At 38.8% G+C, this 18,377-nt stretch overlaps 1 protein-coding gene across 1 annotated transcript in view; it reads left to right on the top strand.

Moving 5' to 3' along the window:
* Nucleotides 1–18,377, top strand: part of TAFA3 (TAFA chemokine like family member 3) — a 376,609-nt gene that overhangs the window by 148,463 nt on the left and 209,769 nt on the right. The window contains exon 2 of the mRNA XM_063450695.1: nt 10,631–10,746. Coding sequence (XP_063306765.1) covers nt 10,632–10,746 — 115 coding nt within the window. The 5' untranslated portion in view covers nt 10,631. The remainder of the gene's footprint in view (nt 1–10,630; nt 10,747–18,377) is intronic.

The following is an 18,377-nucleotide window of genomic DNA, read 5'->3' on the forward strand; positions in this document are numbered from 1 at the left end:
TACATTTTATTTTGTTTATTTTGTTGTATTGTATCTATTTATTTATTTTTGCTTTGGGCTTTTTCTATTTTAAAGATTTGTGCTGTGGGATTGATTAAACAGTTTCCGCCTGCTGGCCACAGGTCGGGGTGATCTTTCCACCCTCCATTACTTATTTTGAAATCTCTTACCTGTGCTTCAGATTATGTCCCTTCCCATTATTTCACAGGCCCCATCTCCATTGGATGGTGCCTTTGTAGCGACAGGGCTGCCCAGACGCTAGTTTTAAACAACTCATAGACATGTACCCACTTGCCACATGGTAGGTGGAGGCATAGGAAGGCGTTATACCTCCCTTATTGTCTTTTCATTTAAATGTTTTTGTTTTTCTTTATAATTGAAGTGCATAGGGATATACACAGGTGAACAATGACATATAAAATAATCACAGTCTGTGTAATTAAGCATAGGTCAAACACTGTATGTCATGACAAACTGCACTTTTTTTTAAAAACATATAAAACGAGGAACATAAACAGATAAGGCATTCGCGTTTATTTAATTTTTTTAAATCTATTTAATGTGGCTGCTGGCCAGGAAGCGCTGCCCATTTTCCCATAATTAACTCTTGCCTTTCCGAGTGCTTTTTGACTATATGTACACTGACTGCTAGTGTGGGAACAAACAAATTCTGCTTACAATTATTGTTTGCTTACATGAGAGCAATTGAATGATAATTTGCAAATGTGCGTCCTGCTGGCTATATTCAGTCCCTATTGCGTTTAAAATCGGGGTTTTGTGAGTCTTCCGTATCCTGTCCTTTGTATAGGTTTCATATGTGAAAGCACCAATTTTAATCTGAACACTGAATGCTTCTCGGCATTTGCTGCTGATGACGATTGTATTTGGCTTCAGCAAATATAAAAATTGCTATCATCGTTGTAATTCTGTGATTTTCACCGGATTGTCCTTCGGGTCCTGGTTTCCTGGGTTATCTTGTGTGTTCCATTTTATCCAGTGTGTTACAGAGAACATTTCGTTATGTTCCTGTGTGTTATTGTAATAAGAAACCCAGGCATTAAAAGGGACTTTCTTTGTTTCCCAGTGGCTGCAGTTAATACATCTTTTCTGCAAAGCTCAGTTCAGCAGCATCAGGAAGTCACAGTTATTGATATTTTTGCAGTTCGGAGGAAAGATAGTGAGTTACTTACAGCCTAATGACTGCCCAGGTTGCCAGGGTTGGGATTTCTCTCCTCGAATTGTGTTCTAATTTCTGAAGATGGTTGTTTTGTGACAGACAGCACTGATATTTAGTTTATAACTTAATAGAATAGCAAAGAAAAGGGAGGATTAACTCAACATGGTTAAAATGTTGGTGAGTGACATTGCTTAATGTATCTACTAACCAGAGCACAGAATCAAACTTTAGATCCACAGCATCCCCCTCTTATAAACCTAAGCATTACTTATTAGCTCCCCTATAAACCTAATAATAAAGTGAGGAGAATCTCCTAACGACATGTAAATTTCACACATAATTTACATTAGGCAACTCAGTAAATAGTCACATGTGCCAAGGCTGCATATCTCAGCATCCTACCACCATGACCACTAAAAGTAGAAGTGGTCATGGTGGTTGGAATAACCACTTAAGAAACATGTTTTTTTTTTTTTTTTTTTTTTTTTTTTTTTAATAACAAAAGAAAAAAAAAAACATAAAGACAATACGCAACTGACATACAGATGGTGATTACGATCCTCAGTAATGTTCCCATAATAATAATTAGAGTAACTAGCTAATTATCTTAGCATATATTTCTTTTATAGGTTAAAATGCACACAACTTATTTAGCCATTTATCTATTTCCACCTTTTTTTTTTTTTTTAGGTTTACATTTAAGCCGCTTTCCATTTTTAGCTGAAATGTTAACTGATTTTTTATGGTTTCCCAGTTTGGTATATTATTAGTTCTCCATCTTCTGGCTATAGAGATCTTTGTCGCTATTAACGCATGCGTAAGAAAGTATTGAAGGTCCATATTATATTGGCTAAGATTTAAGTGTAATATGAGTAATTCTGGAGACAGAGGTATTTTAGAGTCGGTTATTTCTTGAATTTTGTCTATAAACATTTCCCATAATTCTATTATCAAGGGGCAGCTCCACCAAATGTGTAGCATGTCTCCCACCGCACTATCACACCGCCAGCAAGTCGCTGATATGTTATGATCCATTTTATTCAAGCGACTTGGGACCAGGTATAGTCTATTTATAATCTTAAAGTGTAACTCAGCTAAATTTAAGCATTTAATATGTTTAGCCACAGACACCCAAGCTTTTTCCCAATCACTTTTTTCCAGTTTTTTCTTTATTTTCAAATCTTTCTCCCATTTCTCAATGGCCGGAAAAATAATATCTTCTTCCTTGAGTCTTAGTATCGAGTTACACTTTTTTAATAAATTTTTCGTGTCATTCGCTTTCAGCAGCTGACATAACTTACATTTAACTTCTGAATGTTCTTTGTCTAGTGCTTTACTTAAGTAACTATTGATCCTTATAAAGTTATATTTTTCTTTTCCTGGCAGAGCAAATTCTGTATTTAATTGTTCAAATGATTTAAGATTTGGTCCAATCATTAGATCTTCTATGTTTTGAATACCTACTTTGTCCCAATTTTTTAGATTTAGATCTTCTATATTATTTTCCAAAATTGAAATTGGTAAAGTATTGATGATACGGTTATTAAGACCCATATTTTTTCTTATTTTGTTCCAAGCTTCTACAATATTTTGTAACACTATACTTTCAGAACATGGTTGGCAGTTGTCTTTCTTTTTTTGCGTCAGCCAAAAAAGGGTAGACAGATCTTTATTATTTGACATTTTTTTTTCTATTGCATACCATCTCTCATGTTTAGTCTCTGTATGTTGTGAAATAATGCAATGAGAGAGAATGCTCGCTTGATAGTATTGTTGGATCAGCGCAAGTCCCACTCCTCCATTTGCTTGTTTAATCGCCAAGAATTTTCTTGCCAGCCTCGGTTTCTTTGATTGCCATATAAATTTAGAAAAAGATTGTTGAATAAGTGATAGCCAGCTGTCAGGTACCTTCAAAGGGAGCATTCTGAATAGGTATAGCCACTTTGGTAAAACATAGGATTTAACTATATTTATACGGCCCCACCATGAAAATTCCAGATTTTTCCAATCTTTTAGTAGCTTGTTCATTTTTAGGAGTAGTGGGAGGAAGTTAATCTCAACAATTTTGCTTGGATCTGTACAAATATTAATTCCCAGATAATTAAACGATTTTTCAATCCAGGTAAAATCGAACTTCTTTTTTATCTCTTTTTTTTCTTCCATATTTACATTACTCGCCAAAATGGTTGATTTATCTGTATTTAATCTGTAACCAGAGACCTGCGAAAACTTTTCTATAATTGTCATGAGCTGTGTTATTGATTGTAACGGATTTTCTAAAGTTATAATCACATCATCTGCATAGAGGTTTATTTTTATATTTTCTTTCTTATGGTCAAAACCCGAGATGTTTTCTTCTTGTCTGATGGCAGATGCCAAAGGTTCTAATGAGATTATATAGAGTAAAGGGGATAGCGGACATCCCTGTCGTGTTCCGTTAGATAATGGAAACCACTCTGAGCTAAAGCCGTTCCCCTTTATTCTTGCTGTTGGACCAGTGTATAGGGCGCAAATGTTCTCAAGAAGTCTTCCCTCCAATCCGAATCGCTGAAGTGTTTGTCTCATGAACTCCCAGTTGACCCTGTCAAATGCTTTCTCAGCATCTAAGGACAGGGTCAACATGGGAGTTCCGGTGGTCCAAGCGGAATCCAATATGTCAATCAATCTTCTGATATTATGGGTTGAGGACCTCCCTGGGACAAACCCGACTTGGTCTCTGTTTATTATTTCTGATATGATTTTTTTTAAACGTTCTGCTATCATAGCAGAATATATTTTGATGTCGGTATTCAACAATGAGATTGGACGATAATTCTTTATCTTCTCTGCATCCTTTTCTTGTTTAAGGATAGGCACTATATTTGCTTGTAACAGTTCTGCCGGTATGCTATTAGGTGTAACAAAGGAATTGTAAACTTCGCTTAAATCCGTTTTAATATTATTTCCTAACAGTTTGTAGAAAAGGTTATCAAATCCATCTGGACCAGGTGATTTATTCTTTTTTAATTTGTTGATACAGAAGATCAGTTCTTCTTCTTGAAAAGTTTTATTAAGCTCCTGCAGTTGTGTTTGTGAGATTTTTGGACTCTTTATGTTCTCAAGAAATGCGCTAATGTTCTCCGTTTTGATAGGGTCTTTAGTATTGTATAGATCTTGGTAGTAATTTTTGAAGGCTTCTGCTATTTTTTCAGGTCTCAAGATAGTCTCTCCATTATCAATAATTTTGGTGATGATTCTTTTCGATTTTTCTTTTTTTATTCTGTTCGTCATTAGTTTTTCTGCTCTGTTTCCGGTGTAGTACCATTTTTGTTTTAAGTAATGTAACGCATTCTTTGCCTTTGTCATAAGATGTTCATTAATTAATTTTTCAATGTCTATAATTTCGTTAGTAATACTCCGAGATGGTTTCTTTTTATTTTGTTCAAGTAAATTATCTAGTTTTATGTACAATTCAGCTAAATTTGCCTTTTTTTTATTTAGTTTATTATCTCTTGCTGTTAAGCTTATAAAAAGGCCCCTTATTACTGATTTGTAAGCACACCAAGTCATTGCTGGAGAGACATCTTTATTTCTGTTTTCTTTGAAAAAATAATCTGTTGTGTCTTTAATTTGTTTAAGGTTATCTTCATTTTTAAGTAACCAGTCTTTCATTTTCCAGTCAGCTCTTGTTCTTTGATATTGTTCTTTTATATCTAGGATGACCGGATTATGATCTGACCATGTAGTAGCTGTTATAAAAACCTTTTTGATTTGGCTCGCTAAGTTTCTGTCTCCCAAAAAGAGATCAATTCTAGAGTATGAGCAGAAAGCTTTTGAGAAACAGGAAAAATCCTTCTCCTTCGTATGAAATATCCTCCAATAATCTAAGAGTTGTGCTTGTTTAATTAATTCAGAAAATGTTTTAGCAGTCATCTTCATATTTCCATAGTTACTAGTTTTTGTTTTAGAGCTCCGGTCCATCTCAATATCGGGTACACAGTTAAAATCTCCCATAACAATAACTCGACCCATTTTCACGCGTTCCATTTTATTCAGCACTTTTTTAATAAAAGCAATTTGTGATTGATTTGGTGCGTATATGTTCACTAACGTATATTTTTGATTGTTAATTTCTGCTACTAATATAATGTATCTACCTTCCAAATCAATTTCTTGGTGTATAATTTTTAATGATATATTCCTTGAAAATATAAAGGCTACCCCTCTTTTCTTTTTTTGACTCATAGAAGCACTGATTATAGTAGGAAAAAATTTAGATTTAAGATTATTTTTATCTTGTGTTCTCCAGTGGGTTTCCTGTAGGGCTGCAATCTGGATTTGTTCTTTTTTGAGAAACTCAAGGATTGTATATCTTTTAAACTGTGAGTTTATCCCCTGTGCATTAATCGTCGCTAGTCTCATTTTATTTTATATATCCTATTTCTTTTCCTTCGAGGACTGGTAAATTCACCATCTGTACTAACAAACATATAAAACACAACATAAAACGTACAATGTCTGCCTTTTACTAGGCAGAAAGCAATGTATCTATTTCCTCCCTTGTGTTCCTCCCTACCTAGGCCTCCCGTAGCCTTCAGGGGGAAGTCCTGCCAAAAACACAGGGAGAGAAAACAACAGTCCCAAAACGGCACCGATTCTCTAATCAGTGACGTCGCAAAAATCCCCATTCTCTATGCTCGCAGAAAAAATGTCGAGATCTGCGAGCTAGAGTTTCTCCTTGGCCGGACGGGTGTAGTGGATAAAATAATACCAGAAGGGGGAAAAAAAAAAAAAAAAAAAAAAAAAAAAAAATAAAAAAAATTTATTTTTTCTTTATTTTTTATTTGTTTCATATTTTACCCAAATAGCACCTACATTCAATCTTAGTGTAGATTCGTTTGTTTTGTATCAAAATATTTCTATAAAGTGACACCCAGTTTTTCTTCCTTTCTCTTTCTTTCTTCCTTTATTTGATCTAAATAGCCTTTTAGTTAAACCCCAAAAAAATTGTTTTTAGTGTATTTAGTGTATTTTCTATTTTAATATGTCTTTAAATCCAGGATTTTACTTCTATTTTATATCATGATCTTTCTATCAAATTACCTCTTACTATATCGTGTATTTTCTTATTATTATTGTGGTTATTATAAGCACCCCTTTCCTTCTCTTTTTCCTCCCCTATTTTTTTTCTCCCTCTATTCCCTTCTCTTTTCTTCTCTTTATCCCTTCTTTCCCCCATTTTCTTAGTTTTCAGGAGAGATTTAAATTAATAATGTGGAACCACCCATTACATTTCTGTGGTCTCTAGTGTAGCTTTAATCCTAATTTATTTTTTTATTTAGTGTCTTATATGTGCGAGAAAAAAAAAAAAAAAAAAAAAAAAAAAAAAAATTATCTCATGCCATGTCTTATGTTAAATTCCCTTCTAGTAGCCATTGTTCTAATTTCTGCGGTTTATCAAAAGTCAGTCTTTGGTTATTATATGTTAAATTTATGCGTGTCGGGAATCCCCAGGCATATTTAATTGCATTTTTTCTAAGGACCTCTGTCTGGTTAATAAAAAGTTTCCTTTGAAGTCTGGTCTGGTATGAGAGATCCTGAAAAATCTTAATTTGATGGAAGATTGACCCCTTCAGGTCTTTTATTGTCATTGCCTTCATAATTTGTATCTTAAAACGGAATGATTGTAGGCAAATAATTATGTCTCTCGGGGCTTGTTCTGGTATATTATCAGGTTTACGTAGTCTATGACATCTTTCAATGCCGCTTGTGCCATTATCTGAATTAACCCCCAGAAACAGAAAAAACTCTACACAATACTTTTCTAAATTTGCCTTTGCAACAGTCTCCGGGACCCCCCTAATTCGGAGGTTTTGTCTTCTGGATCTATCTTCTAAATCCACAATCTTCTTTTTCAGGCTCTCTAGGTTTTCATCCAGTTTATTTATATTATCCGTATTGTTTTTTTGTTGTATCTTTATTTGGTCCGTCTTCTCTTCTAGCATTACCACTCTTCTTCCTATATTTATGATCTCATTTTTTATTTCTCTCGATTGCAGGTTTATTTCTTCTTTTATTTTCTCAAATTGTATCTCCAAGCATTTGGATAAGTAACCGGCAGTAATAGATACATTTTCTTCCCAAGAGCTATCTGACAAGGTTTTGTCTATCTCAGTCTCTTTAGAGTCCAATATAGGTATTGATTCTTCTTGTATAGATTTAGTACTACTCCCCTTATTTAATTGGGGAGAAAAAAAACCTGAAGTCCTCCTTTCTGTGGCTGGTTCTTGTTTTTTAGCAGTTTTTTTAACATTCTGTTTGCCTTCTGGGTTTTTTTTTGAGGCCATTTCCTCCTCCTATCTTTCCCTTCTTTTTCACTTTCTCTTTCTATTAGCGTTCTATTTCTTTGTTTTTTTATATATCTCTTTTCCCTTTTTTCTTTTTATTTATATATATTTTTTTTTTTTTTTTTTTTTATCATTAATATATAAATATTTTTTTGTGTTCCTATATTTTTTTTTCAGTGAAGTTTCCTTTGAGTCTTAGTAGTTCTTAATAATTCTTAATAAATGATTAATAAATGATTAAAGGGAGATAGGGGTAGCAATTACTGCGATAATAGTGCGATAATAGTAAATAGTACTACATATAATAGGGTATAAAACCTATATATGGACCTTAATGTACACTTAGGTACTGAGTGACTAAGTAGTATCTAAGCTCTGTTAACTAATACGTAGATCTAGTATACATGTATACATGTAACATATGTCATATATCTATAGTAAACCAGCCGGTATACTTATCCACTTATCCACTTCTTCGGTTAAGCGTCCTGAGGGGTCACTCTTCTCACTCCCATCACGCCCGTCACTCCCCCTTTGCAGTACCGGACGAACAGAGACCGGTTTTCCACCTAGAAAAGTAGGCGCTTGGGATCCGTCCTCTGTCCTCTCTCTCCACTCAGCATCCGCTCAGCAACACTGCTTCGCCCCGTACCTCCAACCGCAGCAAAAAAAGCAAGTCAGGCGTCTTCCCTCACAACGTCCGGCTCTGCTCGGTGTCTCCCACCTCCCATCTTCCGGCCAAGGAAAAAAAAACCCGCGAGACGCGGCGTGCCACGTGCCACGTGCCACGTCCTACGTCATCCCCCCACCTCCAAGAAACATGTTTTTAAGGTTTAGATCAGGCATAGGCAACCTTCGGCACTCCAGATGTCTTGGACTGCACTTACCATGATGCTTTGCCAGGGGATGTATTCTACAACATCTGGAGTGCCGAAGGTTGCCTACCCCTGGTCTAGCTAATACAATTATTTTGGCTCCCTGTCAATAAAGTTTTGCTTTAAAAAAAAAAAAAAAACAATTTAAAAATACAACAAGTAAAAAGATTAAAGGGACACTCCACGCACCCAGACCACTTCTGCCTATTGAAGTGGTCTGGGTGCCAACTCCCATCACCCTTAATTCTGCAAGTGTAAATATTGCAGTTTTCATAAACTGCAATAATTACCTTGCAGGGTTAAGTCCTCCTCTAGTGGCTGTCTATCAGACAGGCACTAGAGGGACTTCAGTGTTCTTGAAACACATGAGAATCCCCAGCGTCACCGAAATCCCCATAGAAAAGCTTTCCTATGGGGAGGTCTAATGCGCATGCACATTAGGTGTCCCCTGCTGGCTGACGTCGGTGGGGGAGGACCGTGGGCAGAACCGGACCCAGCGCCAAGGGACATTAGCGCTGGATTCAGGTAAGTCACTGAAGGGGTTTTAACCCCTTCAACAACATAGGATGGTGGGTGGCATGGATGGGGCACTGCAGGGTCCTGAAGTGCCAGGAAAATGGATTTGCTTTCCTGGCACTGGAGAGTCCATTTGAAGAGAAGAAAGTATCTCTTTTCCTTCAGTGTAAATAAAGTGATAACCTATAATATCTCTACACACCGGTTAATCCTGAAACACTATAAAAACAAATGTAATAAAAACACAGAAGTGTGGATACAAGGTGTAAATAAAATAAATTCAAACTAAATATGCCAAAAAGGCTATTACATTTTACAGGTGAAATACTACACGGACTAAACGTGATTGTGACGCCATTTGTTACATTTAATAATTTAAAAGAAAATAGAGTATAAACTGGAAAAAAGTTGAATACAGGTCACAGGTGTTTTAAATGTTTTACTAATGGTATAATATGCAGTGAAATTACTATTCTATATAGAGCATTATTGTTTATGTCCTCTTTGCCTGTGCTTTCTTCCATTGCCCAAGGTTGCTCAGCCCCTTCACCGTGGATGACAACTATGTGTCATCATTGACACTGCTTATGGAAGTTTTCATTCTCATAATACTTATTATGTTGCCACCCATTGTATTACTTTCATTTCCCCATTTTCCTTCACCTCCTAGAGAGTTATGCTAGCCCTGGTTTGTTTGGCCACCTGAAACACTTCAAAATCCATATTTGTTTTGGAGGCGGGGACTAATGGTCCCAATCTCCCATTCCGTATTATTTAAGGTGTACCACAAAGTATCCCTAATTTGAAATTTTGATATCTGCTCTTTTAAATGGGGTGTTGTTTGTCCCCCAAAAATACAGGTGATCACCAATATAGCTGACCACTGTTAGGACATTATTTTAAGGTGGGACATGGGGACTCTTAAGTGTTAACCCATTTTCATATGATATGTCCTTCTGATATATACGTATATTGGTGATAATTTGATCAAAATAAACATTTGTAATACTCTTTTAAGGTTCCCTATCACCCCCTATAATGGGATTTCACATGCATGATCTGGTTAGGTGACTACAATTAAAAAGGCAGTTGCCTACCTCATGACCCTTTCATGGTCTAATTTACAACTGTAGTTGCAGAATATGTGTAGTTGCTGAATACTGTTACCCAAGTAATGTTATTTGTAAATGGATGGAAAATCTTCATAACCTATGATTCTAACTGAAAAACTCAGAATCTCATATCGCAATTGCATATAATAATAATTTTTACATAGCGATCAGTTTTAGTAATTCCCTAATGTGGCAAAAACAGAAGTGCACTGAAAACCCTACTATAAAATTGGAATATGACTACCGATTTACCTGCATAAAGAAATGACGAATCATCTTTAGTCAATGACCAAGTAAGAGGTGGTTAATAAAAATACAGATCTAAGTGGAGTTTTCCATAGTATCCTTAAAAGTAAGAGAGCTATTTTATTTTTCTTGGGAAAATATTTCATAGCCAAAAAGTAATTTACATTTTAATTAAAATACAATACTTTTTCAAGGTCAGTAAAAACCATTAGAGAAGCTAAGCCTTAAGCTTAGCTTAGTTTTAACTTAGTTTTAGTGAGCTTTTGAATGCACCATGGACTGTTTCTTCCTTTCTTCCTTCTTTCTTTCTTTCTTTCTTTCTTTCTTTCTTTCTTCTCAGAGAATGTCACACTCATGGAAATTATTTCTGTTTTTCAGAATGGGTAAAAGAGAGGTACAGAGCTTCACCAGATGGGCATTGCTTCTAACTCTCTGCCTTTTAACCTTATGGGGACGTATAGCAGCGGCTTCGACCCACCACAGAATTCACTCAGGTAGGCATCTACTTACTTTCAAATAATACAGTCACGTGCACCCCGTCATTTAATGGATTCCATGATGACAAAATAAATTTCACTCTCGGGATCAGTGGAAGAAGCAAATGCAAAGGCTGTGTGTGTTGTATCTTTTTAACACTACCGACTTGCTAGTTCACATACGTCTTCCTAGTAATTAAGGGGCATATAAAATGAGATGAGTGGGTTGAAGTGTTATACATTTCCAGAGCTCAACCATAAAATGAACTGAGATCAGTAATTAGAATTCATTAATTATTGATATTTACAGTTCCCCTAATTTTGTGTAGCGCAGTAATAAGAATTATCCAGTCAGCAATAACCTCCGGTGACTTGACAACAAATAACTACAAAATTTGAGCCAAATTAGCAGTGGTTGAAAGAATCAACATCTCATCATATGTCGATTTTTTATTTAAATGTATCTGTTTCAGCCTAAATTTTGCAAGTTGGTTCTCAAATCACTTGGTTTTTTTATTTTCTGTATAAACCCTACATTATTGCCGGAGATATGTGTTATGTTTTAGGAAAATGTTGTGCTTTTTAGTTGAAATAAGTAAGAAACATCTGTGTAATGTTTTAGTGCCTTTATTTTTGAGTGGAAATGTTTTGTTCTGTATTGTGTTTTATTGTACCTGTTTTGTTTTTTTAAGTTAGTTATTATTTTCCTAAATGCAATTTGCATCACATAATGTTTGTGTAGTTCTTCTTTGTTATGCTGGGGTCACAGACTTTGCAATTTGCACCTGGGGTAGCTTTTTGATTACTATGTTAATGTATATACATGTTTTGAATATTGTTTTTCTATGTATTGTGTTGGACAAATCTAACAGACAAGAGCTAAAAACATTTTCAATACAACATCTTTTGTAAAACCTTCACATTCCCACTAAAGCATTATTCATCAAATTTACATGCTTTGAAAGAAAGTCTTCCACACTTCTGCATCTTGTAATTATGGTAATCAACCACTGAAATAATATGTTTATGGCGTCAAACACCAATAGGTTATGTGCATGTTTGAATGAATATCAATATATGGAGAAAACACTGTTATATCACATTTATGTGGCCGATCAGCCACAACATTAAAACTACTGACATCTGACGTGATAGTCTTCCACACTTCTGCACCATATAAATATGATTTTAAAAAAGCCACTGGAATAATAGTTTGGAAACAAGTGGCCAGCCATCAATCTATTATAGAAGTTCAAACACCAATACATTTTATGCATTGAATGAATATCAATATATGGAGATAACACTGTGATATCTACCATATCTATAATCATGCTTCACTTTTTAAAGCAATGAGTTAATTTTTAATTGTCATTCCTATATGCTCTAACCAAAGTAAAATAGAATTTGATACTATCTCTCATGTGTCTTTACTCAAACCTCCAGTTTAACAATACAGCTCAGTAATTCTTGGCACAAGAACCACAGAATCAGTAATTTATTGTTATACATTCTGACCAATCATTCACACAGACAGTGGTGTATCTTGGTTTTGTGCTGCCCTAGACAGGACAAAAATGAAGACACCTCCCCCTCCCCCCGCGCACAGCACCCCCACCCAACCCTTCCCCCCTGCCCCGCCTTCTACATACACACACACACACATTCACTGACAGATACGCATACACTAGCTAACAGACACACACACACTAACAGACACACGCACACTCACTAACACACACACACTTATAGACACACACAGTCACACACAGTCACACACACACACTATCAGACACACACACACAGTCAGACACACACAGACACACACACTAACAGAAACACACAGTCAGACACACACACTAACACACACACACACACACACACACACAGTCAGACACGCACACTAACAGAAACACACAGACACACACACAGTCAGACACACACACAGTCAGACACACACACACAGTCAGACACACACACAGTCAGACACACACAATAACACACACACTAACAGACACACACACTAACAGACACTCACTCACATTAACACTCATTTATTTTTTTAAATTTAACCTCCCCAGCCTCCTTACCTTTGGGAATGCTGGCAGGGGGGGGGGGGGTTCTCCCATTCCAGTGGCTGCTTGGCTGCTGGGCGGGCGGGCGGCGCTGGCGAGGGAGCACTTCCCCCTGAGCTCTCTGCTCAGCTCCCTATGACGTCATATTCTGGCTCCCAGCCTCACTCTGCGGGCGACGCGCGAGGGAGCTGAGCAGAGAGCTCAGGGGTAAGTGCTCCCTCGCCAGCGCCGCCCGCCCGGCTTGTCAGTTAGCCGTAAGGCTGACAAGGCTTTTGCCCTGGGCATTTGGGGGCGGCTTTTTTTGCCGCCCCCTGGAACATGCCGCCCAAGGCAAATGCCTTGTTTGCCTTGCGGCTAAAACGTCCCTGCACACAGATTGCACATCAATCCAAGTCAGTAAACTATTCACTGGTTGACCCAGGTTAAAATGGGAACATCTGCAAGAATTGAACGATTCTGGTAGAAACAAGAGGGTGGTGGTAAGAGATGGTCGATTTTGTACACAGTACACAAAACTGTACCTAAAAGGTAGCAGTGACACTAACCTGTCGTTTTCAATGGAAACTGTCTACTTTGGTTTAATACACATTTGTATTTCTAGATATAAATGGACAAGCAGAAGAAGAACATATAAATGGTCTAACCAAGGGGTAAATGCTACAGGGAGACCTGACCAAATCTTACGCAGAATGCCCTCTACAGTAAATGTTAATATCTCCAGGATCAGATTTGCAGTTGAACATCTTATATTTATTGATTCTTATCTTTGGTGTCTTTCGCTCCCTTTGGAACTTTGTACACACAGTTCAATAGATTTTAGCTATAATATGTACTGCTGTTTAAATTCAAGAGCACAAGGCATATTTTATATTTCCCATTCAACATACTGCTGCGGTGTATCAGGTAAACAGCTCACCCAGCCAAAAACCAGAGCTTAATATCAATAAAGGCATCATACATCGTCTAGTATATTGGTTCCAATATTGTCAGCAGTGCTTTGCTGAATCACTGCAGACTTATTTGTCTTTGGAGTTGTACATACAAAAGTCAATGAAAATGTGATTTGCAAACGCCCTTCTGCTTCTTTAGAACATTTCATTTCCAACTCCAGAGAGGAATTGAAAAGCAGACTTAGCATAATGTTGGTATTCTGTGAAGCACGTCAGCGGCTCTAAGTTGACTTAACAAGTGGGGGAGCAGGCTGTATCTTGAGATTTGTGAGCATAAGAGTGCGATGCTTATTTGTATTCTGCTATAATTTTGGAGGCAAGTGGAAACTTTTAGAACAAGTCATTACTTATTGGTAATGGAATTAATATAATGAAACATGCACCAGAGGGTAAAGAAACTTAATTTAAAGGTACAGGAGCAGCTGGCAAAGATCGTCTTAAAAAAAGAAATATCTAAAAAAATACTGCACTGCACACATTAGCAAAAAGCAACGTGAAGGTCTGTTTAGTTTTTATAGTGCACTAAACAGAATTTTTCATTAAATCTTTTCTTGGCTGTTGGATAGGTAGATTTTAAACAGAGATTTTGTTTAACCCCTTAAGGACCAAACTTCTGGAATAAAAGGGAATCATGACATGTCACACATGTCATGTGTCCTTAAAGGGACACTCCAGGCACCCAGACCACTTCTGCTCATTGGAGTGGCCTGGGTGCCAACTCCCACTACTCTTAACCCTGCAAGTGTAATTATTGCAGTTTTTCATAAACTGCAATAATTACATTGCAGGGTTAACTCCACCTCTAGTGGCTGTCTACTAGACAGCCACTAGAGGGCACTTCCTGGTTCCTAGCACAGGAAACCTGTGGTAGAGCGTCGCTGGACGTCCTCACGCTGTGTGAGGACCTCCAGCGTCGCTCAAAATCCCATAGGAAAGCATTGAAATGATTTTTCAATGCTTTCCTATGGGGAGACGTAATGCGCATGCGCGGCATTGCCGCGAATGCGCATTAGGTCTCCTCGGCCGGTGGGCGGGATCAGTCTCGCCCACCGGCAGACGCAATGGACAGGAGGAGCGTCGCGGAGGAGGAGACAGCGGCGAGGGACATCGCTGCTTCCTCAGGTAAGTGACTGAAGGGGTTTTCACACCTTCAGTAACCGGGGATTGGGGAGTGGGAGGGAGAGGGACCCTCCAGTGCCAGGAAAACGGATTGTTTTCCTGGCACTGGAGTTTCCCTTTAAGGGGTTAAATAATGGGGCAGTTTCTAATCCAAAAGAACCAGTGACCATAAACCAATATAAATATATAATATATATAATATATAATTATATATATATATATATATAATTTTTACATAATATATATAATATATAATTATATATATATATATATATAATTTTTATTGTTATTGCCATTTATTTCGCGCCAACAGATTCCGTATCGCTTTACAATATATGAGAGGGTGGATAAGGTGGGGGTGAAGCAGAGCTGGAGGAGAGAGCAAAGTGCTGCCCTTTAGGAGAGAGCAAGAGACATGTATGTGAGGTAGAGGTTGCTCTGGGAGGCCATAAGCTTTCCTAAAGAGATGGGTTTTAAGGCACTTCTTAACCGATTGAAGACTAGGGGAAAATCTGATGGCGGCAGGCAAGCTATTCCATAGGAAGGGAGCCACTCTTGAGAAGTCCTGCAAGCATGAGTTGGCCGTACGGGTGCAAGCAGCGGACAGGACAAGGTCACGGGCAGAGCGGAGAGACTGAGAAGGGGCATACCTATGGATCTGTTAAGAGATATAATAGAATTGTTCAGTGCTTTATAGGTATGGTTTAGCATTTTGAATGTACTCCTATAGGATACAGGGAGCCAATGTAAGGATTGACAGAGGGGTGAGGTGTGAGAGGACCGACTAGAGAGGAAAATCAGTCTGGCGGCAGCATTCATTACAGACTGTAGCGGGGCAATACAGCTTTTGGGGAGACCAATTAGGAGAGGGTTACACCAATCTATGCAGGAAATTACTAGAGGATGGACAAGCTCCTTGGTAGCATCTTGTGTAAGAAAGGGGCGGCTATGTTTTTAAAATTGAATCTACAGGATTTGGCAACATACTGGATGTGAGACTCAAATGTGAGGCCAGAATCAAGTATGATGCCAAGACAGTGCGCTTGCAAGAATGGACTTATGTGGATACCACTAACATGAAGGGAGAGCGAAAGAGGAGGATCAGTATTAGGAGGAGGAAAGACAAGGAGCTCAGTTTTAGAGAGGTTGAGTTTCAGAAAGAAGGTGGACATCCAAGTCAGAGATGGAAGAAAGGCAAGCAGTGACACATTGCAGGATGGCAGGGGAGAGGTCCGGGGAGGAGAGATGTATCTGGGTGTCATCAGCATACAGGTGGTAGTGGAATCCAAATGAGGTAATAAGTTTGCAAAGAAAGGTGGTATAAAGAGAAAATAGAAGGACAGAGCTTCGTGGGAACCAAGACAGGACGAAGGGAGGAGGTATCATTAGAAAAGAAGACATTGAATGAGCGTTGGGAGAGATAAAAGGAAAACCACGAGAGGACAGAGTCACAGAGACTGAGTGATTGAAGAGTTTAAAGAAGGAGAGCATGATCAACGGTGTCAAAGGCAGCAACAAGCTCAAGAAGAATTAGTATGCAGTAGTGGCCTTAGGATTTAGCTGCAATTAGGTCGTTAGTGTAGCGGTACTTACCTTATCCGGGGGCCGGCAGAGGTCCTCTATTCCCGTGCGCGGTCCTGCACGAGGACAGTTGGATTTCCGCTGACGCTGTTCACGCTCCTCGCCTTGTGCATTCCTTCCATTCTCGTTTTCCTGCCAGGCCGGGCCCTCCCCGCCCGGTGGGCGTGTCTTTGGGGGGGGGGGGGTACTGTAGCGTTACTTACATTATCCGGGGGCCGGCAGAGGTCCTCTATTCCCGCGCGCGGTCCTGCACAATGTTCTGACGAAGGCGGGCAGCTCGTTCAATGTTCTGACGAAGGTGGACACTGACCGCGGGATGCGGTCACGTGTCCCGCCTAGCTCTACGAGCGCGCCTCACGTCTCGGGTGCGCTCTTAAAGGGACAGTGGGAGCCGAAATTTAAAACGGTCTCCCATTGGCCCCTGTCATCCCACATTCCCCATACACTCACCTTTTGGGGACTTACCTCTCCCTTAACTCCCTGCCCTATCGTGGTTTCTGTTTCAGTTCCCTTTAGCGCTTGTTGTGTTCAGTTGTGATTTTTCGTACTTGACCTTGGCTTTGTATCTGACTCCGTTTATCTCTTTATCCCTGTTTGTACTTTTTGCCGGCTTACTGATTACTGTGTACCAGACCTTGGCTCGTTCTTGTTTTTGCTGTCTCTTTGTACCCTTGACCTCGGATTGTTCCTGACTCTGTATTTCTCTCCTCTACGTCTAGTCCGCCCATTCTAAGGTCCGGTAAGACGCATCTCTGCTCTATTTTGTCAATTGTTGGATTAAATCTTGCGAGTTGGGGTAAACTACCGTGACATTACGATAGGGCCATGGACCCCGCAGATTTAGCTCAGCAAATGGCTTCTCATGAGGCTAGATTTGTAGAGCAGGATCACCGTATGGATCAGATAGCCCAGGCCCTCCAGACACTTTTATCTAGAACTACTCTGGTAACCGTACCAGATCCTCCTGCACCTCTTGTCCCAGATGTATCTACCATGCCTAATGCCTCTGCACATTTAACCCCTCCTCCTAGGTATGGAGGGGAAGCTAAGACATGCAGGGGATTCATTAATCAAGTGGAATTCCGCTTTGAGATGTATCCACGTTCTTTTTCCACTGATAGGTCTAAAGTTGGGTTCCTTATGCACCAACTTACTGATAAAGCACTTGAGTGGGCAAATCCTATTTGGGAGGCTAATGGACCTATGGTGCATGATTTAAATAGCTTCCTTACGGCTTTTCGTAGAACCTTTGACACAACTAAAAGGTCAAAGAATGCCGCCAGAGAATTAATGAGAATCAAACAGGGATCTAGGTCTGTTGCTGACTATGCTATTCAGTTTCGTACCCTTGCTTCACAGGTAGATTGGACCAACAATGGGCTAACTACTGCATTCACGGAAGGTTTATCTGACACTATATTGGATGAGGTAGCGGCTAGGGATCTTCCTATCCCATTAGAGGACCTTATCGACTATCTCATTGATATAGACAATAGGATTCGCGACAAACTCTATACTAAGAATAGGAATAGACGTTTTGTTACACTAAATACTCCTAGAGTTACTAATCCTAAGAGTTTCAAGGTATCAGAGGAGGAACCTATGCAATTAGGGGTTGCCAAACTCTCTGATGCTGAAAAATTGTATAGGAGAAAGGAGGGACTTTGCCTATATTGTGGTAGGAAGGGCCATATGCTAAAAGAATGTCCCGTGCTTCTGGAAAACTATCGCACCTAAGACCGTATAGGGGACTGGCCTTGGGTGTGATATCTAAGTCCCCAAAATTGCCTCTTAACCGATTACTTCTCCCTGTTTCTCTGCATATGGAAAATAATTGCATAGCTGGGAACATACTGTCAGGGTGGCGGTCCGGTGCCCGGGACCCAGACACTATCCGGGCGGCGGAGCAGACCGGGACCCAGTA

Source organism: Pelobates fuscus, chromosome 1, assembly GCF_036172605.1.
Source record: "Pelobates fuscus isolate aPelFus1 chromosome 1, aPelFus1.pri, whole genome shotgun sequence".
Taxonomy (NCBI): Eukaryota; Metazoa; Chordata; class Amphibia; order Anura; family Pelobatidae; genus Pelobates; species Pelobates fuscus.